This window comes from Anguilla rostrata, chromosome 4 (genome assembly GCF_018555375.3).
Source record: "Anguilla rostrata isolate EN2019 chromosome 4, ASM1855537v3, whole genome shotgun sequence".
In the NCBI taxonomy this organism is placed as follows: domain Eukaryota; kingdom Metazoa; phylum Chordata; class Actinopteri; order Anguilliformes; family Anguillidae; genus Anguilla; species Anguilla rostrata.
The window spans coordinates 12,955,008-12,981,003 of NC_057936.1; the positions used below are offsets into that span (position 1 = coordinate 12,955,008).

General features: G+C 39.4%; 1 protein-coding gene and 1 long non-coding RNA gene across 2 annotated transcripts; both read left to right on the forward strand.

Moving 5' to 3' along the window:
• Positions 1-1,066: 1,066 nt before the first annotated feature.
• Positions 1,067-24,287, forward strand: inpp5d (inositol polyphosphate-5-phosphatase D). The gene is made up of 27 exons (XM_064330749.1): positions 1,067-1,371; positions 5,475-5,538; positions 8,600-8,735; positions 8,984-9,149; positions 9,408-9,548; positions 10,421-10,511; positions 10,851-10,928; positions 12,975-13,052; positions 14,006-14,129; positions 14,229-14,335; positions 14,577-14,679; positions 14,884-15,080; positions 15,692-15,809; positions 15,955-16,051; positions 16,863-17,001; positions 17,726-17,834; positions 18,217-18,305; positions 20,149-20,230; positions 20,456-20,545; positions 20,757-20,867; positions 21,069-21,148; positions 21,265-21,352; positions 21,549-21,695; positions 22,207-22,258; positions 22,434-22,637; positions 22,956-23,425; positions 23,553-24,287. Exons 1-27 carry the CDS (start codon positions 1,235-1,237, stop codon positions 23,594-23,596), a joined length of 3,342 nt encoding a protein of 1,113 aa, XP_064186819.1. The 5' UTR covers positions 1,067-1,234; the 3' UTR covers positions 23,597-24,287.
• LOC135252549 (uncharacterized) lies at positions 5,545-8,035 on the forward strand. The gene is made up of 2 exons (XR_010329423.1): positions 5,545-6,987; positions 7,395-8,035. It is a non-coding gene; the product is annotated as an uncharacterized LOC135252549 (long non-coding RNA).
• Positions 24,288-25,996: the final 1,709 nt, after the last annotated feature.

Here is a 25,996-nt window from a genome sequence, read left to right on the forward strand (position 1 = left end):
GGGTTCTCTTTTTGGATCACGTGACTCGCGCTGTGGTTTGTCAGCAGAACAGCTTTGTGTGTGTGCGGTGTGTGTGCGAGAAAGACTTCCTGTCCACCGCCTACTCTGACAGTGTGGGGCATCCTCTGTTGCTCTCTGCTGAAGAGGACAGATAAGGGTTCACAGGGGATCTTTCAAGAGTGCATGAAAAAAGAGGAGGGAACCAGACGTGGGCTTGACAGTGGTTTGTCTTTAATGTTGATAGTCTTTGCACTACAAAGTGAGTGCATCTCTTGATTTTTAAGTGACCTTTAACAGCTTCTCCCTCTGAGAACAAAGTTCCTGTGCTTGTAGCAGCAATTTACTCTACACCCATGCAGGTTTGCTGAGGTTGGAAACTAACTGGAAACAGCAAAGCCAATATATTGCTTGAAGAGAATATCTGCTACAAAACCATAAAAAAATTCTAATCTTTGTCACTGTCCTTTCTTCCTGTGATTAACAAAACTAACATGTGAATCCTTTCTGGAGTTTCTCACTGAATTATACATACTACTGCAGTCTTGAAGTCTAAGCTGTAAGTAATGTGGCCTGAAATTTATTGAACTGAAGTAAAACAACAGGTTTTCTGTTCAGTAAGCACAGCAGTGCAGTGCAAGACTTGAGATCTTGAGCACTTCACCATGTGAGCCTTTTGACATGTGACTTCCTTTCTATGCCAGCGCTGTCCAAGAGATTAAAAGCTAGACTAGCAACAAAGCTCCTCAGCATGTTAACATGAGCTACTAATTCACCACAACCTTTCTTGGCAAGATCATTTAAAATAAAAGCATCACAAGAATGTACTTTTTTTGTCTTGCTTAGCTTGGTTAATAATTTATATGGAGTAATACAGGCCTCTGTACAACAGTCTAAAGATGACTGTACACATATAGAGAGCTTTTCCACCTCTGCCCCTGTGTGCGCAATAGTGTCAGAATAGTTTGCCGGCAAGTTCTCTGTCACCTCGCTCTACACTGAGAATGAGGAAGTTCAGAGCTGTGTTTGTGGCTGCTTCCTCCTCTCTGCTGCTTTCGCCCCTCTAACAGGAAGAGTGAGAAAGACTGAGCTAGAGAGAGAGAGAACAACCAAAATGAATTCGACCAGCAAGCCGATCTGAGTTTCCACTGACGTGTTTCCGTGTATTTTGAAAGTAAATGCAAAACAGCAAACAGAGTCTCCAGAAACAGGAGTCTCGTACGGGTCAGTGGTCGGAATGGCAAACCAACCTTGGTACCATGGAAATATTACGCGTTCCAAAGCTGAGAACCTGCTTTCCAAGGCAGCAAAGGATGGAAGCTTTCTACTGCGGGACAGTGAATCCATCCAAGGAGCCTATGCCCTCTGCGTGCTGTAAGTAAACTGGACATCTATTCTTTTGTGTGTCAGTGTGTGTGACCTTTTGCACCCAGAGATCAAACGCATGTAGTAATTGGACAATTGGCTGCTCAGATGTTTCTTTGCCAGCTGTGTATGTTGCATAATTATTTCATTACAGAGGTCTAGAGATGATTATGGGTGTGGAATTTGCATTTGGGGCCTGTTGCTGCTGTCTCTCCACATGAGGACCAAAGAAGTATTAATGCCAATAATGCAGGCCATTGTAGTGGACGTATCAAGAATGCATTGGTGAGCTGACCAGTGCATTCTTGATACGTCCACTACAATGGCCTGCATTATTGGCATTAATACTTCTTTGGCATAACTACAGATGACCAGAGAAACATTTCAAGTTGTGAAGTCAAACCAATCAAGAACACACTCCAGGATGCAGTAACTGATGTTTCAAATGTTAAAATAAAGAGAAGACCTGCAATATCGATGCTAAGATATCAGCAGTGGAGCAGTTACTTCTTCTAGGTCCAACTAAAAAAATCTATAAATCGTTTCTATAATGTCTTAAGCCAGACTGAGGTGTTAAATATGCAGGATGTCGCGCAGACATGGCGAAATGAACTTGGGGTAAACACTGACGAGGATAAATGGGATGTGATATGGGACAATTCAAAGAAAATATCAGTGTGTAACCGTGCTAGACTACTGCAGTTTAAAATCCTGCACCGTTTGCAAATCTCCCCCAACAAAAGATCTAAAATGAACCCCCAGTTTTCACCTTTGTGCCTAAAATGTAAAATCTCAGTAGGCACCTACACTCATTGTATCTGGTCCTGCCCTGAAATCCAAGTATATTGGATGGATATTTTGCAGGATATGGAAAAACTTTGGTGTGGTTTTGCATATGAACCCTCTCTCTTTGCTCCTGGGCCATCCGAGTCAAGATGCAATAGTTGGTACTGGTTCTGGCAGACTGTATGATATCTTTGCATATGCCGCAAGGAAGAATAGTTTTCTGCCATGGATAAATGACAAACCTCCTGCTAAAGCAAATTGGCGTAAGATAATTATGGAGTGTTTTACCCTTGAATACTTGACCTGTCTACTTCACTCTTCAAAAAGTGTAGAAACAGTTCGTGAAAATATGGACTCCATATCTCCACTTCTCCAAATCCACAGTGGCTTCAACACTTTCAAGCATTCTCCTGGACTAATTGAGATATCTGTGCCTTGCCTATGATACTGTAACTGTAATGCACCCTTGTCATCTGCACTTTTATTGTATCCCAGCTTTTATTTTATGTATAAAAAAAAAAGAATTTAACTGTCAACATTCATACTGATTGTGTAGACCAATGTTGTGCTGAGCTTTTTGTTGTTGTCTGTGTGTTTGTGAAAAAAAAGAACAAAACTCAATAAATATATTTGGGGGGGGGGGGGGGGAAAGAGAAGACTACACTGGCATAAACTCAGAGGGTACAAGATGCAAACCAGTCGTGAGCCTCAAAAACAAAATGGCTTGGTTAGGATTTGCTACAAAAGTATATCACAGTAACAAAGTAAAAAAAGTAACGAACTCTTATTGACAAATGAGGTGAGTATTAACATGCACCAAAGTAATGGAATGAGGAACGTTTGGAGAACGAAAGGAACTGTTCATAAACCAAAGCATACCACCTCATCTGTGGAATATGGTGGATGTAGTGCTATGGCTTGGGCATGGATGGCTGCCACTGGAACTGCTTCACTTGTCTTTGCTGATGATTTGATTTCTAGTGGCAGCAGAAGGGTGAATTCTGTGCAGAAACATCTTATCTGACCAGTTCCGACCAAATGCCTCAAGACTTATTGGATGGCGCTTCACCTTGCAGCAGGACAATGACACCAAATTCACTGCTAAAGCAACCAAGGAATTTTTCAGGGCTGAAAAGTGGAATGTTACTGACTGGCCAAGTCAACCACACAACCTAAATCCAACTGAACATGCTTTTCATTCGCTGAAGACAAGACTGAAATGTGAAAATCCCCTAAAACCAAGAGGAACTAGAAGATGAAGATGGCTGCAGTACAGGCCTAGAAGAGCACCAGGGAAACTACCCAGCTTCTGGGGATATCAGTGGTTCACAGACTTCAGCATTCACAGACTGCAAGGGATTTGCAACCAAGTACCAACTATGACGACTTTAAGATTATGTTAATTCCTACATGGACCACTAGATATGGATGAAAATACCCTATAATTAAAGCTGACCGTCTGTACTTTAACCTCATATTCATAGTTTCATTTCAAAACCATTGCGTCGGAGTACAGAGCCAAAACAACAACAATTATGTCGCTGTCCAAATACCTATGGACAGGACTTATAAAACAATACTTGTCTGCACACTATAGTTTTTAAAGCCAATATTGTTCCCTTGTTTTTCACCTGAAGCATCTGCTCAATAACAACACTTTATAACGTTCTGTGTGAGTAAACGATTGTCATGCAGTGCTTCTGTAAAATAACTGAATATCCAGTTGACAAATGATGCAGTTTAATATCTAGTAATAATGAATGTATCTGATCATAATCTTAGGCTGAGAATCTAAATGGTGTGACCTAGTTATGCAGCTATACAGCAAAAATCATTATTTTACCGGTCAGTCGCCGATAGTGGCATGGCCTTTTAGGGAAATGAAAATGGCAAAAAAAAAAAAAAAAAACATCTTTGCCTTGCATAATACCGGGTAACTAAGTTGAATGTTAATATGGAAATATTGCTGTGGCTGTGCATCTGTGCGTCCCTAACCAATGGTAATTTTCCTTTTTCTGATCATTTCCTGAAATAGTGGAGCTACATAGTGATGAGAAAATATTTTTATGAAGCAGACAGTGCAATTACAGTGTACCTTGTTGGTTGTCATATGAACGTAAGTCTTTTAGTATTATTGTGGTAGAACAAGATATGCAAGATTTTCTGAACACAGATTTTTTTAATACAACCTGAATCTAAACACGATCCTAACTCTCTACAGTGTGTTTAATTGCCTGCTTATTTTACATACTAATGTGTATTTGCAACTACACATTACACATTACTCAACTCCCTTACTGCATAATAATTGCATAGACATGCTGATAAATGTAGAGAACAAATTACATAATTCACACTCCTTCCTGACTGAGAAAGTGGTGTTGTAATAATAATTTATTTCTGGATAATGTCTCCCTCCTAAATTAGCATCTCTCCTCACATTTTTTTTAGGACGAAAAACTGACTCATGCTGGCAATTATCGTATATTGTTCCTTTACTGCTTAATTTTATACTGTCAAACATTTTCAACCAGACATTGCCAAAACAGTGAGCAGTTATTGGCTGTAGTTATGAATAACTCCCACTTGTAGTTCATTGTTTGTACATTCTGCATAATGGGGGTTAAGTGTCACACTGAATACCACTGAAACTATTAAATTATGCCTAAAAATCTGATACCGACTGCTTCATTCACCTGTCATGAATGTCACAATATCTGACCGCATAATCAATGAAGAATCACTTGCATAATGCCAAAATGAAACAATAGGACATATGCTATTGTATGTTTTCTTTTTTTTTTATCACCTCATTAAAGCAAATACTGTCCGGACAATTGAGAGGATGCAACAGTTTTCTGTGGAAGCCCCGGTTAGCATGTTACATACTCAGTTCACTGTTGCAAGAGGGGCTGCTCTTTATGAATATAGTCCTCTTTGCTATTCGATGAAAGCCACTGGTGCTTCAGACTACGCTACCCTGCACAATCCCACACCCACACAGGAATACAAACTGAAAAGGTTTAGATCCAATAGATCCTTGTAAGAACTTTATTAATACAGTTTCTTACTGGTTTTCACCAGATGGCCAGTACCAGGCATATATTGCAGCCATGCGTTTGTTGCCTTGAAGTACATATTCATCATTTGAAATTCTGAAGATATGGGGCCAGGTTTAATGCCTGTTTTTATTAAGAATGCTACATCCCATACACAAAATTTATGCATCCATCATATTTGATTCCATCATGTTTTTTTCTGTCATGAATACAACTCACATGTCATTCAAATACTACTTTTTATAGCCTACGTTCTTTTTTTTGTAGGTATCAGAACTGTGTGTACACTTACAGAATCTTGCCAAATGAAGAGAAGAAACTCTCTGTACAGGTAGGGTAAGGACAGCCGGCAATTACATCATACATGTGATAAAATATGCATGTTTTTGTCTCTCTCCCAAAAGATTAAGTCTAAATTCTTCTCACAGGTGTTGACTGAAAGAATTTGTGTGTAGCTATTTAGCGACCACATTCTTACTTGCCAAGGTAGTTCTGCTTTTGAGATTAACCGTTGAGAAGCCTCACATTTACAACTGTTGCAGTAAGACAGCATTCAAATATTTCACGAAATGATTTATCTTTAAATACAAACAGGTAATTCCAGTTTTATGAGCGCTGCTGCTGCTTATTATTATTATTATTATTATTGTTATTATACCTCTTAAAGAGCATTTGTGAACACATTGCCTTCAACCTTCGCAGTCATTCGCTCTCCCCCCTTGAGTATTTCATGTTGGTAGATCTGTGCTGCTAACCTGTTTTTCCCAACAATTCTACTCTTAAGCAACACATTGGATTCAGTCTCCTCATTTCAAAACAAGCATTCTGTACCCAACATTTTTTTAAACTAGATTGTGTCAGCATTATTGAGAAAAATCCTATAGTACTCTAAAACTAATTCTCTTTTCTAATGGAATTGATTCAAACTGAATATAATACCATACAATTATATTTTGTTGATAGAGTAATTCTAAAATAATATCTAAAAATGAGCAATTCTAAAATCATACCTGTTGCTTATCTACTATCTGATATTATCCTTCACTCTTTGTTGTGATTATTTTTATAATAACAACTATTTGATTCCAAAATCATAACAAAATTGTATCATGATCAACTGCAGGTCATTCTGGCTAATTGTCTGTTTTTTAGAATAATAACATATCTTTGTCATGATGACATTGGTTAATTTTCGCTAACATTTTCTCGAGTGTGCTGCATAATTGTCTTCAACAAGCTGAATTGGATTACAACCGCAAGCTGCGACAATGTTACCTAACACTATGCAAGTGGCTCCTCTGTCAAGGCAAGGATGTGTGTGAGGCAGTATGTGAAATGAAAGGTGATAAATGTTGAGAGCACAGTTCACAACAAATAAGTCAAAATCCCCTTTGAAAATCATTGACAGTTTCAATATCCATATATGATGTTGAGGATGCATATTGGTCAACTGGATGAACATAATTAACACTGCATAATACTGCAAAGTTGTAACTTATTTACGCAAGAATGAATTCTTAACATGAACACCAATTCTATAACTATAGTGTTATATAATGTGTTTTCTCAGAAACATGAGCAAATCATTATTATACTAGCCATGTACATCCCTGCACAGTATATGTTACTGCAGCTGAAGCGGGATAACAAACAGAGTTTATCCTGCACGTTCTGAGCTGTGTTTCTGAGGGTTTTCTAAGGGTCTCCAGACATATCAAAAGAGAAAAAAAAACAATGCACTATTTTTGACCCATACCTAATTTAGCAACAGTTAGACAGTGTGTGTTGTGTTATCTGTTGAAATTCCATGTTTGGAAATAAGCATTAGATGGCATGGTCTAAAATAATCTTTTATTAGTTTTTATTTATAACATAGTAGAAAAATAACTTTTTCTTTGCATGCAATTAACATTACAAATGTAGTGTTATGAAAATAATTAATACTCATGGACCTAAGTTCAATTCTACCATATTCTTCTTGTTAACAAAGGATTCATTTTCATGTTCATTGTTTTTATTATTACAAATATCATATGTTTTGCTTTGTCTCAAATAGGGGGGTGGGGGGGTTGGAGGGGTGTACTAAAAGCATGGAATTTACAATAATGGAAATTAAGTGTCTTGCAACCACCGTTAAACACGAAAAAATTTTAGCTTTAAATACCTGTTAAAAGATATAAAATCCAGTACAGTTATTAAAAATTATGCATTACATTGTCTTTCAATCCCTTCGTGCAATACTTGAGGGATACATGCAAATGTGTAGAACCAGACATCTTTTTCAGTATTCCAAAACAAACAAACAATTAAATAAATAAATAACCTTTTAGATACTGTGTCTGATTTAACATTGACTCTTTTTTTTTTTTGCTGTGCTATGGAAAAATGTTTGGTTGGGCTGTGAAACAAGCATGCTCTGCTACTCTCCACCCAAGGGCAGCCGACAGTGTGTAGGCGTCTTGCCATGAAACAATAATAGAAATATCTCTTCAGCAAGCAGTCTAAAGGTCTTTCAGCTTACAGTTTGGTTTGAAACCAGGGCTCAGATCTTACAGGAAGGCTGACTTTACCCCAGACCTTGCTGATAAGTGTAGCCTATAGTCATATGCATCTTCACTTTAACCATCACTTTAGTGTGCAAGGCTTTGTCATGTATATTCATCTCTTTTTGTCTGTTTTAAATGCTGGCCTTAAATGACCACAACGGGAAGTAAGGCCCATATCTCCCAAGTGGTGCAGTTACAAAAGGCCCAGAGTGCAGACCAACTGATGCAATATCACTGCGCACTGCTTGTGCCAAAGACTAAGGCAGAGGTTACTTTATCTTGCACCAGCCCCAGTTAAGGAGTTCCTTGGGGGAGGTGATGCTGCTGATTTGGTGAACCCTTTCATTTCTCTTGGTATCAGGGTTTCTTCCTCTTTCGGTTGAGGCAGTTCTGCAGTTTTAATTTACTTTGAGTGGGCGTCAAGAAAGCCACAAGGTTCTTTCTGTACCCAATGTTAGATGGAGAGTTAGCCAATAAGAATACGTTTCCCTCACTTTCTTGCCCTAAATAGGGTTTGAAACAAATATGTATTGTGGTTTTTTATTTAATGAAAGGAATACATTAAATGGCATGACCCTGAACAAGGACACGTGTGTTTAGCACAGTGAAAATCCAAATGTAATATATTAACATATTTCACATCTTACAGAACTTCTGGAGTGTTTATTTAATATGAAAATGGTAAAATTACATTAAATTGCTGTTTTAGTAATTAGTATTTAGTATTGATCAAAACCAGTTTTTAAATGGGTTCAGCAGGTGAATCTCCCGCCGAATTATACACAATTCTGTGGATTTTTGTTCTCACGGAGCATCACCCTGAGTTTGTTCTGTTTCCGTCCCGAGGCATCTGTGGGTGTGCCCATCCGCTTCTTCTCAGTGATCGGTGACCTCGTGGAGGAGTACCACAAGGAGAACTTGGGCCTGGTGACGCACCTGCAGTTCGCTGTGCAGAATGAGGGCGAGATAGAGGACGGGTCAGGTAAATAACTGCAGTTCAGTGATCCATCCCCAATGGAGTCAACCTGCTGGAACCAGTGTGGCACCGCCGGTGTCTTCCCTGGCCCAAACGTGGTGACAGGAAGCAATACTTCTCTGTTAATGCTAAAGCACAGCGTTAAAAATCAGCCCTTCAGATTTCTCTGTGTACGATAGCCTTTGCTATTGGAGCCACTGTGATTATTCCCAGGTTGTTACTGTATGCTAATATTTGTAAACATTTGTCCTCAGAGCCAATGAGAATGCCTCCTCAGCTACCACCAAGAAATTTCAGTGGTGGATCTTCAGTGAATGATGCCAAAGACTATCATAGCGACTCTCCAAAGGGCTCTGAGCTTGCGCTGGCCTCCATTTCTGAAACATACATGCAGAGACTGCAGCACGTAGACACATCTACGTAAGTACCCCTCCCTCACTATCGTATTCTCTGCCTCCATGTTGCAGCAACATCAAGACGGCGATAGAGTATGTGTTAGCTTCCATCTTGTGATACTTCCTTTCATAAAATCTGACCTCTACGTCAGCTCACCATAGCTCGTATTTGTCTGATAATACTTGTGACTGCCAGATCCTCACAGCTTATTTCCAATTGCAACCATCTACAATGACATCATTTAGTGAAAGAATCTAAATTCCATTCCTGCTCTTATCCAAGCATCCATGAAGATCACCTGAAATCCATCCAGGACTACTTCTGCAACTCGGTCAGTCTCGATGCAGAACAAGTACAGAATGGTAATCCCACACTTCCATATCTGAAAAAGTTAACGCATGGTATCTGCAAGAATTTAAACAGGTAAATTTCTTTGCTCTATTGTAATCTTTGAAAATAACATTATTAATAACACAGTATATTCTGAAAAGTTTCATATTATTGTGTCAAGCATTTAGTTAAGCGTATGCCATGTGTGTATTGAATGGTCTTTATGGCTCAATAATAACTTTTGCATTGAATGCAATATTTTAAAATTTTCCAAAATAAATTTCTGAATCCTAATCGTTTCTGTAAGTGACAGATGCCACCACTGTTTGGGCATGTAGCCAAGCAACAATTAATACTTGTGTTATTGTTTAGCACTTGAGCCAGGAAACCATCAAAAACTAAAATCCTCCAAGTCAACATGACAAAATACTTTTTTTTTTCTTACCTTCCATATGCAATTTCTATTATAAGTGAGGAAAATCAATAATTTAAAAAACAAAGGCTGCAATTTTTTGAATTATGCTATGTCAATCGTTGTTGAGTATTGTCATAGGAGACTAGTGTGATTTCACAATGTATGTTAAAATCACAGTTTGAACTGAATATTACCATTTTTACCACTTTTACCTCACAGCTTTCAGAATATAAAGAGGTTAAAAACTTTAGCAAAGGGAAAAAGGTGTGTAATGAACTACACTTGCAAGTTTGTGAAATTCAGTTGAAGTATATTCCTGTAGTTGCTGATCCTTTCTCAAGAACCGACTGATCAGTAACACGCACTGGTCTTAATCTATCCCCAATTTTTCACAGTCAGAAGGTGGCTAATGCTGCGACCACATTTTTATTTCAACCAGATTTAATTTTTCATAAAAGGCTATCTGGATGTATCAAAATTTATTTAGGTTCATTCAGCCATGATATCAGATATAAGTTCATCTTCAAAAGAGTGACCATTTTTCTTGCAGTGAAATTTCCCGCACTTTACCTACTCTGGAAGCCTTTCAGAGAGTGCTGGACCAGCAGCTTTCCCCTGTAGCTGGACGCCTAAAGAGTCAGGTAGAATATTTTTCAAAAGGCTAATGCAGATTTGGCTTGGAAAATGGCATGATACAGATATAATTCGAAATTTAGCTTTTATTATGCCAAAAAAACAAATAAGAATTGTGAATTGTGTAAATTGTGAATTGTGTAAATTTCTTAGATTTGTTTTTGACTTTCTGAATCCAAAACAACATTCATCTTCTTAAATTATGTCTTCGTGATGTTTAATCATGAGAATGGCCCCAGTTTGGTTGGAAACAAATGGTTTCAAGGACACTTTGCTAACATTTTTTGCTAAATGAAATCTTCGTGTTGGCAATTGTTTTGAAATACTGCTTCTGCTTTCATTTTTAGGTTTCTGCTGATCCAAATCTATCTGTGACCTTCAGGCTAGAGCAGTTGACTAAGCTTCTCTATTCAATAGAAGAAAAGGTAAAGACGTCAGAAAATGTATTGATTATCATTATTGAATATTTTTCACAGAACCCAAATCCTAAAATCATAAGAGCAGTATAGACAGTATATTAAATACCAGAGCACTATTAATGCTGCAATAACAACGACATTCAAGTTACCATATTGTGAGTATTGGAACCATTTGTGTCATTAAATAAACCTGCAACATAACATCAAGTGCAATGGTAGGTGCAAGAGCATGATTGAGGATTTTGTGCTTATAGTAATAAATGAGAGATAGTGTGGTGAATTTAGCATAAATAGGGGTATTCAACCCAGAATTAATTTTCATAGGCCAAGGTTTGTTGACCCATCAGTCAGTGTAAAGAGGTGAGGAGACATATTAGAGAAGAACTTTGTGGAGAAGAGTGGTCTGGCTTGAGAGAATGGTTTGATTACAGGTTATAGGACACCGTACCTCCATTCTGCCTTGTAGGCTTGGGCAACATAATTATATTTTTAAGGCCACAACTGGATACCAGTCGAAGGAGGTAAAGAGAGGTGTGTCATGTGACTGTTTTTCTGGTGTTTGTTGAAAAGTCAAGCTACAAGACTATGTATTAGCTGGAAGGGGGCTGAAAATAAATACAAGGAAACTAGCAGGGTGAATATTTTTGAAGATGGCTAATAAATTGTGTGGGTTGTGTGTAGTGGCTCTGTTTTTTGTCTGAAAATGAGACTTTGGCAGAGTAGACAGCTGAAACTTACCTAAAAGAAGGCACTGGTGAACACCCAGGCCGTTGAGCAGGCTAACTCTTTCACTTCCCATGGACCACAGCCCTGTGTGTGGAGAGTATCAGAGAGCCATGGACTGGAAGAGGTTAGTTCTCCTGATGAGGAGGTGAAAAGGCAAAGGAAGCGGAAGTGAGAAGAGAAATGTTTCTAGATAACGTTGTGAGAAGGACTTGACACATGCAACACGAAATGAATTATCGAAATATGCAAGGACTATAGAGCTGCACACAATTTCAAAGAGTTATTGAAATGTGTGTGGCTAAAGGGCTGCACACAATTTCTATGTTAAGGTGGGTTTTGAGGAGTATTATTTCTCCACAGCCATTGATCAAATAGGCTGAAACTTTATTTGCATTTTCTATTTCTATGCTGCCAAGATATTTCTCAGCAAGTCTGAGGGGATGTATCATCTAGTTTTTAATCCTAACTTGATGGGAAAAATAGTTTTCCCTAAACAATAAATTTCCCTAAAGAATACAAGGGACAATAAAATTCAAGGGACATTGTTAGTACTGTTGTCTTCTGAAGATAATATTTTAGGTTGTTCGCAAGAAATTTAAATACTCGGCAGATCATGGAGTGGGTATTTAAGCACCCTAGTGGTGAGCACTAGAGGTGTGCTGGCCACATTGACTTCATAGTCAGTTGTGTCATCATATATATTATGTGTCGGATATACAGTTGTAGTTGGGTCAGAAGAATCTAAAGTAAACAACATGGAAATAGATTTCCAGCTCTAGCCTAACTGTCATAGTGTTGGTTTTAGTTTGTTTCTTGCTGATGAAAAAGCCCATTGGCCTAGCCAGTGAGTTGATCTGTTGTACCATTGTGGATAAGATGTGGCTCAGTTGATATATACTGCCATGAGAGAACAAAGACTGGTTGAGAAATTGTTCAGATGTAATTTATTTGCCTGAAAATAATGAACTCAAAAAAGATATTTGGAGGTGACAACTTTGCATAAGCAAGAATGTGCCTAATACTAGGCTACACTTTAGGGTCTATGTTTTGCCTGTGATTATTGTATTTTCCACATGCATATGACATTCTAGAAGAGGCATTATAAGATAAACCATGCCTAGGATCTACCATTACCGTAAGATGGTATCTATTCATTATTTCAGGAGTATTACCCTATAGATTCTTGGAAGACTAACATATTCGTTTTTGTATTGAAGTGCAGTGTTTCAACATACAGTGTATTCTGTTGTTTCAACATATTTGCTTTTATCCATTATTGTCAATTTTTTTATTTTCTTTCCCCCCCGCATTCTGCTTTTCTTTCAGGTGAAAAATGTTGTGTTCGATTCAGTTGGATATGATGGCGGCCACAGAAACTCACTCATACCACCTGTGACCTTTGAAGTAAGGAAGCAAGGCCATGCAAGCAAATGAAATGGTCACACATGCAAAACAGAACATGAGTGCAGTGCAAGTATTGTTATACTGAGACCACTGGGCCAAACAAAAATGTGAAGTAATGTGTCATTAGATTCTCATTGTAATTGTAACTGTAAATGTCATTGTAACTTTTGCAGGAAAGTATTTTGAGGAAAGTATTTTGCGTGTTGCTAGATTTGTCGATCTCTTTTAATTATTGTATCAATATTACCACAGAAAGTCTTTGTAACTTTGTTACAAAACTGTAGGCAAATGTATGTGGCTTGTTATCCACATACATTGTTCTTGAGAACAGGACATGGCTTTTGTGAGTAATGAGTTCTATGACATTAGTTTTTTTTGCCATGAAAAAAGCATATGGTTGATTCTAATTACTTTTAACTAGACCTTGATATGGCAAAGTGGAAATATGTTCATTAATGCAAATGAAATGGTGTCTATGTATATTTTATATCATTGAACTACCACAGACAAAAGTTATCATGTCGACTGAAGTACCAGCATTTTGTGTATATGGAAATAGAACTGAGGAGACAGAAATTCAAATTAATTTCCAATATCTTTGACATAATAATGGGACCCCTTGGACAGAGGTGGGCAATACTGGTCCTGGAGTAATTGTTTCCACCAATTACCTTGGCTAAATTAGCTAACATTAATTTGTATACACCAACAATGGTTCACTCATAGATTATATCACAGTAAAAAGTTTCATACAGAGACACACAAACTGAGCTATCATTCTTGGACTTGTAAACAAATCTAGGCCTAGATAAGCTGCTAGATGGCATAACTGTTAGGGCTAAGTAATTAAGGCCAAGTTTGCATGATAACCAGAAACAGATACAGCCCTCGTTGCACACCTCTGCCCTGGAGCAATGTTTCTGAGGGCTAAATATCTCTATATATGTTTGCAGGTCAAATCTGATATCCTGAGCATTCCAACCAAATCATATCTCAAGGTAGATGTGGAAGGTGGAAAAGTCTATATCAAGAAATCCAAAGATGGCTCAGATGACAAATACTTTGTGCACAACAAAAGTAAGGCCCGGCAGTATCATTGTCAAAAATGGGTTTTTACCTTTTCGTTTTTTAAATTTTTATCTCTGTAGTGTGCATCACAGTGAATGTTATGTGCAGTATTGCAGCTGGTGAAGTCACAGAAGGTACACAACAAGCTGGTGATAGTGGCAGAGACGGAGAAAGAGAAGACACAGAGGAAGGAGTATGTCTTTGAAGACTCCAAGGTAAAGCCCAGGTCTTTAATGCAAAGCTGTTTGGGACTAGTCTATAATACTTCAGTCTTGCCTTGTCTCTTAAGGTCACCATTTGAAAACTGTAATTTATATGCGTGGTTTACTTGGTCATACTATTGATGCCTGCATGAAGAAATGCTTACAAAAGTGGTTATGCAGAGCGAGCTGAAATGTTGATTTTGATTGTAAAATACCCCATACTTTGTGTGTGTGTGTGTGTGTGTGTTTTCAGAAAAGAGAGGGATTTTGCCAGCTCCTCCAGCAGATGAAGACTAAGCATTCAGACAAGCCTGAACCTGATATGTTAACCATCTTCATAGGCACATGGAACATGGGTAAAAATATCCCTTTTAAAGGAATCACTGCCATGAGTTATGATCCACTTAAATGAAATCATATCATACAGCATGTTGCTGTATCAAAAACTAGTACTTTTACCTGGATGTGCCTCCCGGATTTAAAGACTGACTGAAGAAAAATCCCAGAATAGAAGCTGTGATGTATACATGTCTTTCAACTGGGATCCTATTGTCTTTAAGGAAACGCCAACCCCCCACACAACATTACTTCCTGGTTCCAGTCAAAAGGCCAGGGGAAGACTCGGGATGACACTGCTGACCACATACCTCATGATATCTATGTCATCGGGACTCAGGAGGACCCCCAAGGAGACCGGGAATGGACTGAGGTTGTAAAAAGCACCCTGAGGGACATCACTAATATCAGCTTCAAACAAGTAAGATCCTCAAACTGGCCTTACAGAATTGCCTACTGTCACAGTTAACATGGTCAATGCAGTAAATCAGGGGCTGGATTCATTTTACAGGTTGGGCACGGCAGGTGGTACTTAAACTGAATGAAATATTCAGTTTTGTAGTGGATGCTATGTAAAATCATGTAATTCATGCATTTATATATGAATACATGTAATATATTTTAGGTTTTTTTCAGGATAATGTAATTCAGGTGCTGTTGTTTCCGCTTAACCTGAATTGCATCTGTAAACATTCAGTAATGTAAACAGGTGCTATCTGAAAATGTAAGTTTTTCTATGTCTCTTTGGACAAGCGCATCTGGCAGGAATACAAATAATGTACTTATATTGATGTAATTTTAATTTTGTGGCATTCACCCTAATACACCCATTACAATCATCTGTTTCATTGTGCCTAGCACCTTATTTGTGCAGAAATATTTGGCAGGAGTACCTGCATACCTGCCATGTTTATATTCCCTGCAATGCAGATTATTGTGGGAGCAGATTTTTTTCAAGGCAGTTAAGCAAATTCCCCCGTATCACGATCTTCCACCGAAGCACTTTTTTTTTTTGGTGATGATGTTTCTCAGGTGGCTGTCCACACACTGTGGAGCATTCGCATCATGGTGCTGGCCAAGCCGGAGCACGAGAACCGCATCTCGCACATCTTCTCCAACAGCGTCAAGACAGGAATCGCCAACGCTCTGGGTCAGTCGCGCTGAGGAGACGTTCGAACAGAACCTCTTATTGAGTGCATAAGAGAATTTTGATGAAGAGACCATATTTGTACAGACCTTGTTCATGTGCACTTTGTTATTTCAGCTCTCTCTCTTTTTTCTTTTTTTTTTTTTAGGAAATAAAGGAGCAGTTGGTGTGTCCTTCATGTTCAATGGTACATCCTTTGGATTTGTGAACAGTCACCTGACCTCCGGGAGTGAAAAGAAACTTAGGTTGGCTACTGCACTGCTGTTATGTACAGCACTTTATATAATGATCGTTGCCTTCAACAGAACTAAAAGTGCTTGCGTGTAAAAGAAGACAGCCAGTGTACATGCTGCCAAGAATTCAGATGGTGGTTAAAAATGTTATGAACAAGATACATAAGTATGCCTCCTTGATTAGCTTAGCATTGATACTCATCAGTCTGTAAGTTTGTTTGGAGACCATACCCAGTACATACTGCGTCTGTAATACAGCCTCTACAGTAAGTATATTCAAAGCTATATTGTGCTTGATCTGTTAGACAAGTATGTACCCAAATTCTTCATTATTCATATTGTAACTTGAGGTTACAATAAGCATACACAAGGGGGCCCCAGCCCCCTGATGTAATTACTTGCATCTTGTCAAGGCTCAGGCTAGCATGCTAAGAGAAAAACAGCCCTGTTTGTGTCTGACTTATAAAATGGCTTTTGTTTATTTGAGAAAAGCCAGCTGCGTGGAGTTTTTTCGTTGTCGTTGTTACCGCATAGTCTGCTTAATTTCCTGGAACAGGGGGCGTTTCTATTAACAAACTGAAATTCTTGAAAAGAGCATGTCTAAATTTTGTGCCTCCGAGCAGATATGTTTAATGTTTGGAGGAGATGGTGAAAAAGCTTGAATAAGTATGGCAATGGAATAGTTACATTACACTAGATACACACGGTAGACATTCAGTTATTTCTGTTAATTGTGTCAGCTACAGTGAAAGTGTGTGCATATTGATGAGATTGAAGTCTTTAAGATTGAAGTTTGCTTACTTTCCTCTTTTGCTTTCACCAGGCGAAACCAGAACTACACCAGTATTCTACGTTTTTTGAACCTTGGCGATAAGAAACTAAATCCATTTGACATCACACATCGATTCACCCACCTCTTCTGGCTGGGTGATCTGAATTATCGTGTTGAGCTTCCCTCAACAGTAAGTTGAAAAATTCTTATTGCCGTCAGAAGAGTTCAGGCATAGTCCCAAAATGTATGTGCTATATGACGCTTTATTTATCTTTATACACATGTTGTTGTGTGGGACATAATTATTGTATAGCACATCCACAATAGCTAAACTGGTTCTACAGCACACTGGAGCTAAAACCACAGCCCAGGACACCAAAATAGTTTGTCTGGTCATCTGGTACGTCTGTAGCTCAAAGCACCTGCAATAGCCCACTGGCTAGGTACACTTCCTGTTTTAATAAACGTGCAGTTTATTTTCAAGATCAGATGTCTGCAGGACAAAGGATACCAATATCACAAGATTTTAGCCACCATGTCAGATCAAATGCCTAAGCTGCACATACACCAGATAGATAACCAGAGTCCATGTCTGATAAATACCCTTACTGATCTTATCCTCCCAGTTCTTATTTAACATTGTTTGCTAAACACATATAGATTAATAACTGTCCAACCTGGAGGATTTTACAAGATGTGCTTTTATTAAATCTCAATCCCTATCACATTTAAAAACGCTTCAGTTTTGTAGTCAAAGTTGATAAGCACACAGCGGATTGGACACTAATGCAGTGTACAGAGAGGAACGTAAACAAGCATTCTGTTCCTCCATTTTGGGGCTAGTCGTGGGCAGTGGCTTGCTTACATCATCAGACAAGAAAAGCCACTATTTTGCATTGTTCACCCTTGCGCAGGAAGCAGAGAACATTGTAGCAAAAATCAAGAACCAGCAGTATCAGGAACTCCTGAGCCGAGACCAGCTCAACATGGAGAGGAGTGAAGAGAAGGTCTTCTTGCATTATGGTCAGTGCAAGATGCTGTCACCACAAGGTTCCATTGTGACACACAACACTCTGCCATATTGCCGTACATATCGACATTTTCTCAACAACAGTCCAACAGAATCAATATTGGAACCATCAGAACACACATTTGCAAAGAGTTCCTGTATCAAAATGGTCATTAAAGAATTCGATTTTTTTGATGACATACAGTACATCCAGATTTTAATATGACATCAGATGTGCTGTCACTCCCTGACTTCCTAAGAGTTAGATGCTCCAGCTTGCCACAATTGTATACATTGCCAGCACATTATAATAAGTATATTTAATCGGCTCATATATGTGATACAACTGAGTTGCAAAATTCATTGTCTACTGTATGGCTTCAAATTGTTTTGCAGAAGAGGAAGAGATCACATTCCCCCCCACATACCGTTTTGAGAGGGACACACGTGAAAAGTATGCCTACACGAAAGCAAAGGCCACGGGGGTATGTTTTCTCAGATGTGCTTGCTTATCTTTATGGAAAGTACCAACATACAGTGTCACATATACAGAAACACTCCATCACGGTTAAATATATTTGTTTATTGTTGTCTCTGTGTCCACAAGTTTGTTATGTTCCATTTCCTAGCTGGGTGGTCACAGCTACAGAAAGTATATTTGGAGCACTCACTGTTGCCATGCAACAAAATTAACTCACTGAGGACCTCTGCTGGGCATGGGTTCTCTTTAGTAAAATGACATTTACATCGGGACTCGTACTTGGACTGTAACAGGCATTTGCAATTCCGTGAAACCAAACCAAATTTAGCAGAATAATCTGACTGTGAAGCTCAATACATTTTTATTTTCTCCCAGAAGTGGTTGTTGTTCATAATTTTTTTTTTTAATTTCATAATTAAAAAAATAATAATTTGGCACCTCCAATCCCACCCGAATTTGGAAGATCCAATTCATGAACTATATGCAAGTGCACTCATATATATTCATATATGCCCCCTGCTACGGCTTGGGAGAGTGAAGACAACTTGTGTGTCATGCCATCCAGCTGCTTCTTGGCACACTGCAGCCACAAGCCGTACAAACACAGAGTGGGGGCAAAGGAGACCCAATCATACGTCTGCTCAGAGAGAAATCTTGGGTGCCTGTATGGCCAACAGGGCTCTCTCAATCAATAAACACCGCTATCCCCGCAGACTGGATTCCTCCCATATACCCCCCGAGCAACGTAAAGCCAATTGTGTGGCACCCCCGCAGGGCTGCAGCCACAGTCAACACTGGCGTGGGCCGGAATTCACCCCAGACCACAGTGCTTACTGATGCACCACAACTGGCACTATTACTTTGTGAGCTATCCAGCAGCCCCAAAAAATAGTTTGGTTACACTTTACAGTATTGGACACAAATAAGCATTTACTAATACTAATTCAAATTCATGCATTAATCAACAGTCTCTTGTAGACGTACTATTAATTAATAGTAGTAATTAACACCAGGTAGGCACTTCATTAGTTCTTAGTGTGTTAAGCATTAGTTTATGTCTTTATTCATCATGATTTATGCATTAGTTTAAGCATTAGTAAATACATACTTGTGTACCAGTATTGTAAAGTGTTACCAATAGTTTTTTTATCAAATGATTAATTGGTCAGATACAAGAATCGATGCCTTTATATGTTAAGTGTGTTAATTTGGGTTGCAAATTTGTAGCATGCCAACTTAATCTCAGTGTTCTCCATAGTATTGGAAGATATGAAACTGTGTGAAAATAGACTGTTGCTGTCTTACTCAATTTTCCGGCCACACCTTTTCCTGTTTCTTACAGTTTTAGTCTTAATCGCCATCAAAGTTTGTTTGACTGAATCTGGAAAAAGCTTGTTTGATATGATTGAATTGCATATGCCCTTAAATGGGCTAGATGCATTTGATTGAATAGAGAGGTCAGTCAGCCATTTATTTCGTGACAGGACATCCTCCATTGTGAGGCCTGTGTGTTTGATTCTGACCACGGTGCAGGTCTGCTCTATACCACAATGCAGCGTGATTGCACTGCACTCTCTGAAGATTCAGCATGTCATGCAATTGTGATCTAAAAATATATAACCATTGCATTTATTTAAAACCCTTTTTAGGCGTTTGTTTTTGTCTTTGTGCTTTTCATTTCAGGGCTAGAACTTTTTGTTTTCTGGGTGCTGCATCTGCATTTTGCGCTTTTCCTTTTTTTATTTTTATTGTTTTGCACTCCACAGCTGCCTTACTTACCTCGTTAGATCTCAGTGGTTGACATAATAAAGAATTAAATAAATGACTGCTTTCTTCTTCTTCGCCAGATGAAATACAACCTTCCATCTTGGTGTGACCGTGTTCTGCGCAAATCCTACCCCCTCGTGCACGTCGTTTGCCAGTCGTATGGTGAGTTTCCATCTTCACAATCACTTAGACATTACATTACATCACAGACACTGTCTAGTACTCTTACTGTCACAAACTATGACTGCGGCTAAGACATAGCAACATCCAAGAGCAACAAGGCCTCGTCTGTAGGTTTCTCTTCTGAATGGACCGCCTACGTGATATCTTGTTTTGTATGATAGACGTCCGCAATGAACCATTTTAAACTTGGCTTCTGCTCTGCAGGCTGCACCACCGACATCATGACGAGCGACCATTCTCCTGTGTTTGCTACGTTTGAAGTGGGAGTGACATCACAGTTTGTTTCAAAAAATGGTATGACACGAGTCAAATGCTCAACATAAAGCCTATAAACAGAGTTGCGGTATTTCTCAGCGGTTGTGTAGCGCTGCCTTTGCTTTTCAACGTTTTCGCGGGTGTATCTCCTTCTTTAAGCCCATGATGTATGGGGTAAGTCCCGAGAATAACCGCGGTTTTGCTTGACTGAGAAATTGCAAAATCAACTATTCTTTTTTTCCTGTTTCAGATCCGAACAGCGTGTCTCAGGGTGGAATTCAGTTCATGAACTGCGTGGCAACTCTGAAGACCAAGTCGAAGACAAGGTTTTTCATCGAGTACCACTCCAGCTGTCTGGAGAGTAAGAGACCTTCTTTACCAGTGGTTAATGCTTATTACAGGATTTGGATCTCCTCCAGGAAGGCCAGTGAACCCACATGATCACAGAAATATAAATGTCTTTTTTATGGATCTGATTACATCCATGGTAAAAGGCAGTACCGTGGCTGTCACCACAGTCTTCATGTCTTGGAATAGTGAATACGCACATTTTTATTTTCAGGTTGTGTGAAGAGTTCTGAGGGAGAGAACCAAGAGGATATAGATGGATCGATAAAGGTTCGATTTGGAGCACAGGTTGAGGTAACTCAGGAGTCCCACTTCCCTCACACGATTGTCAATGAAGGCGATCTGAGAATGTCCTTTATGTCTGTGTCATCGAGACAATATTGACTTGCATCTGTATTTCTGTTTCCCAGCTCACTCCCATAATTTCAGACCCGGAGTACCTGTTGGATCAACACATCCTCATCATTGTCAAGTCCACTGACTGTGAGGAGTCGTATGGTAAGAGAATGGGAGAGTGAACTGTGGTTGGGTCACTGTGGCAGTATACATAGGAACATCCACCACCCATGGAGTCTATGGCTACTTTTAATTAATTCTGCAGGATCACCAACAGTTTCTTGCTTCAGAAAGGAGCGCGGTTGTCATTACGTGGACTGACAGTGACTTCATTTTTCCTCTTGGCTGTGTGTTTCAGGAGAGGGCTGTGTAGCTCTGCGGGAGGCCGAATGCTCCAATGCGGATTTCTCCATCACGCTGACACATCACGGGGAGAAGACGGGTATGCTGTCCGGCGCCATCCAGCTGCGCACCTCGGGGGGAAAGCAGACCGAGAAGCTGTACGGTGAGGGTCACATGACTTCAGCAGAGAGGGCTGGACCAAGCCTGGGTCCAACTTAGCTGAGAGTAGGAGGACTCAACACAAAAACTGTTTCTGTGAAATAGTAAAACGTATGTGCATGTAAATGTCATGAACTTAAAGCTGATTGTCTGTACTTTTTGTCTAATATTCATCTTCTGATTGCAAATCCAAGCATAAAGCAAAAATTTCATGCGAATGCACTTTTTCACAAGCATACACACATCTCATGTACACACACCAGACACATGCACGAAGATCAGCATCTCACAAGTGCACACAGACACACACATGTAAACATTACATTGAATACAGTTGTATTCTGTAAGTAATGATTTATCATGTTGCAACTATAAATCTATGTTCTGAATTTGCGTGCTTTCAAAGTGCATTCATGACTGACAGCTAAGTGAGCAGTTTCAAGTTGGTTTTAACGGTTAAATCTGAACAAAAAATGGTCGTTTTAACCTCCTTATCACCTTTTTTTTTTCCACAGATTTCATCCAGGTGGAAAAGGATGATTCAGGAGGAAGTCAAAAAGGCAACAAGTGAGACTTCAACACTCCTCTTGGTGTCCCCACATATTCTGTGAAGGGACTTATTGCTGTGTGGAAAATATAGTAGAAAATTTCCTTCCCCATTTGTGTTGTCTGTAACTCTGAGGCATTGTAATCATCCCTGAGATGTGGAGAGGTTTTGCACTTACCTTTCTTTCCTCTCTAGGTCAGCATACCCCCTCCCCACTGATATCAGTAACCCCAGTTACATGAGTTATAAGGCTGCGAACCAGTCTGACAAAGGCTGGACCTCCAGTGTGCATGCCAGACCAAGCCCTCCAGGGCACATTGGCAAGGACTTGACCCCAGGTAATCTCTCTCCAAAGAAGGCTGGCCAGGACCCGGTTGTCTGCTGCCCGTCTGGAAATGCGTGAGTACAATTTGGTCGATACCTGCACTGCAACACACACTGCTGAACAAAACGCTTAAAGCTGGGTCATGAAGTTTATGAATGTCTTATGGGGGATTTTTTTTAATGGTTTCATATGGAAAATTAAGGCAGCTATTTCATAAACGTAAAATCTCTTTGCTTTATACAAAAAGGGAAAACGTAGTGTGGGTGAATAAAAAAAGTAAATGAAGTAAATTTGGATTCCCTGTTTCATTCCAGTTAAAACAACAAACGATACGAAACTCGAGGTGATGTAACTTGTGAGGTGTGACCAGTGCTGTGCTGTGACCCCTACAGGTCCGAGGATGGCATGCCCACTGAAATGTTCGACAACCCTCTGTATGGCTCCATGACTAAACAGAAAGGGTCGTCACGCACGAAGGAGCAGGACTCCTATCGCAAGGATCTGCTGGGTCTGCCCGAGGCTGCCTTCGCTTTCCCCAAGCTGGCCAATTCGGAGGCCGACCGCATGCCCCCGGTCCCGACGCCCCGAAACCGCTCCTTCACCTGCAGCGAGACCAAACCGAAGGTTCCCGCCGCCAAAAAGCCTGTGGTGCCGTCGCGCTCCGAAGCAGGCTCGATGCCAATCGCTAGGCCTCCTCTGCCGGCGAAGAATCGTCCAGGCGATCCTCAGACCGTCATCAAGCCCAGGGACTACAGGGAGAGCTCAGAGCTCCCCAGCAAGGCCAGGGACTACAGGGACAGCTCTGAGCTGCCCAACAAGGCCAGGGTGCCTGCGAGACCCAGCCAAGCCCTCCCTAAAGATGGTAAGCTCCGCCTTGAGAAGTCACTTCCAATGGTTTTGAATCAATTCATGTGTGATGCATAGTGCCATTTGTATGTAGTGCTGAGTGTGTGGAGGGAATATTAATCTTTGCATTTTATCCCTCCCAGCGCATCACGAAGGAGGTGGAAAGATGGGACGCTCAGTGAAATGACACAATCAAAACTGCCTTCTTTCCCTCAGTCTCAAGCTCAGTTCTCTCTCAAAGCTAGTGTATGTGATTCTTGAACATAACAAAGACTTGGCAAGCCAGATCATGTCTATCAATCAAAAAAAAGGAATCCCCCACAATTTGAGAATGAGCTGTCTGATTTTATTTTTTATTTTTATTTTTTTTACAACAAATGACCTTTTCACTCCAGTGCATTGCAAAAGAATTAATTGTTTTCATGAAGGATATTTGTCCACTTTTCAAAAGACAGACCTAGAGGAGCTGCTGGATGGCCGATCATCTTCAGTCTCAGTGCTACTGGACCATGCTAGTGCCGACAGTGGCTGGCAGTTCTTCTTCTTTTTCTTTTTCTTCTTGACAGATTTGACAAAAACTTACGTTGATTTTACATGCACCAATTGCAGAGATTGTAGCAATGATGTACAATTGGGCATTCCAAATTGGGAATGCAAAAAAACCATTTAGAAAACCTGAAAAGGTGGCATTTTTTGTTGTAGCTTCAGAATTTGCTTATCAAGGGAACAAAACGGTGACCAGAAATTTTAAGTTTTATTAATTAACAGTGGTGATTTTTCTGGCTGTTCTGCTGTGCTGTTGCCATGTTTGATCTAGATTTTTTTAAATGTCATTGTACAGTAGGTGAGTGAAATGAAAATAAAGTTAAGAATTTAAATGGCTTGCACATCCTGGGTATTCTTCACAACTTTATTTTTACATATACTGATTGAAATAACCATCGTATTAGTGTGATAATTAGCTAGTTTCCATATGGCAAACTAGAAGAAGAATGTGCTTTACTTTGAATAAAGAAGTCATTATGATCTTTAAAAAATAAATAAGCATGGATTATATGCAATGACAGTATTTTTAAAAAAATTTGAGGTCATTTTGAATGAAAGTGCTGTATATTTAAAAATATTTTTTACAAAGTTTTAAAAAAAGGTTTGCCAATGTGAATAATAGTTCTTTCCCATATAAATTTAAAATGCAGTAAATGATTCGCATTGTCTTAAACAGAGTAGGTTATAATTTTGTTTTAATCAAATCTTTTGAGAGGGTAGATGGGATGAAATAGACAACAGTTCTGGGGAAAAGCCTTTTTGTGTCAGAAAGTTCTGTAACAAACTCAAATAAGTAAGCTCATACAGCACCAATGGGTGGTTCCATATTTTAAAATATAGAGTCTAAAATATATCCCTACCATCACAAGTCCAGTGGTGAAAGCAGGTGTGGTCTGCAGCTTTATGACTCTATACTGTCAGACTTTAATCTCCATAGGACTTCATCTGGTGTTGCGGAGTGTCATAATTCTCTATATGAAAAGCATAGATGATAAGGCTACTGCTCACTTCCTTCAGTCTCCTGACTTTCAGAATACTGGTATCAGCCACAATCTATATTCACATATTTGTAAATATTTGTTGCCATCTACTGGTAGATTAGCAGTACTACTACTATTACTTTTTGCCCAGTAAGAAATACGAATAACCCTTGCTGAATGGCTTGATTTAGGAAAATTGTCAGCTGATTCACACACTCTACAACAAGCATAATACCTACCTTCTTTTTATTGAAATATAGTTATGTTGCATAGGATTTGGTATTAAAATCCATTGCAGTGTGCGCAAACTTGCCTGGGAATCTTGGAGTGCTGTTCATGCTTGATATTTCAGCTTTATCATTCTCTTTCCTTGATATTTCATTGATGAGCCCATTACATCTCCAGAGGGCTCAACGGTGAGATCTGGCACCCCAGTCTCATCCCCTCAATATCTTCCCATCCTTTTTGTTTTTCGCTCCTCCTTTCTGCCACTTCAAAGAGAGCTGAATGCTCAGCATTGTACCTGAACCTGGGCCCCACCTTTTTCATCAGTCTGATCATAGACATGGCCACAAACCCTCTTCAGTTAGTTTCTATTAGGTAGACCTTTGTTCTGCATCTGCATTGTTCTGAGTCATTGTTCTAGCCTTGCATACTACTTATTCAAACATAAATGGGATTGTAGTACAATTTACCAAAGCAACATTACTTTTAATATTCATTTGTGGTATACTGTAGGGATGGTGAAATATTACAAATGTCACAAATTTCCACTGGCCACTGACCAAGGAAACATTTTGTGTGCACAAGCATACACAAGAACACACACACACACACACACACACACACACACACACACAGTTGTGTCATAGTCAGCTGTTAATAATGAGACTGGACATTACCTATGAATTTACCCCAACATTCCATCACATTTCCTTAGCTGCAAAGAGGACACTCCTGTGTCCCGTTATATACAGTATGTCCCTGGGATGTGCTCACAAAAAGTGACAAGTCTGGTTGTGGAACTGGGTTGAACTGTATCTGGCACAGAACACTTTATA

Coding starts and splice junctions, on each gene's coding strand:
- inpp5d (XM_064330749.1), top strand. CDS start 1,235: ATGGCAAACCAACCTTGGTACCATGGAAATATTACGCGTTCCAAAGCT. Junction 13,053..14,005: donor TACCACCTGTGACCTTTGAA/GTAAGGAAGCAA, acceptor ATATGTTTGCAG/GTCAAATCTGATATCCTGAG. Junction 14,680..14,883: donor CATAGGCACATGGAACATGG/GTAAAAATATCC, acceptor ATTGTCTTTAAG/GAAACGCCAACCCCCCACAC.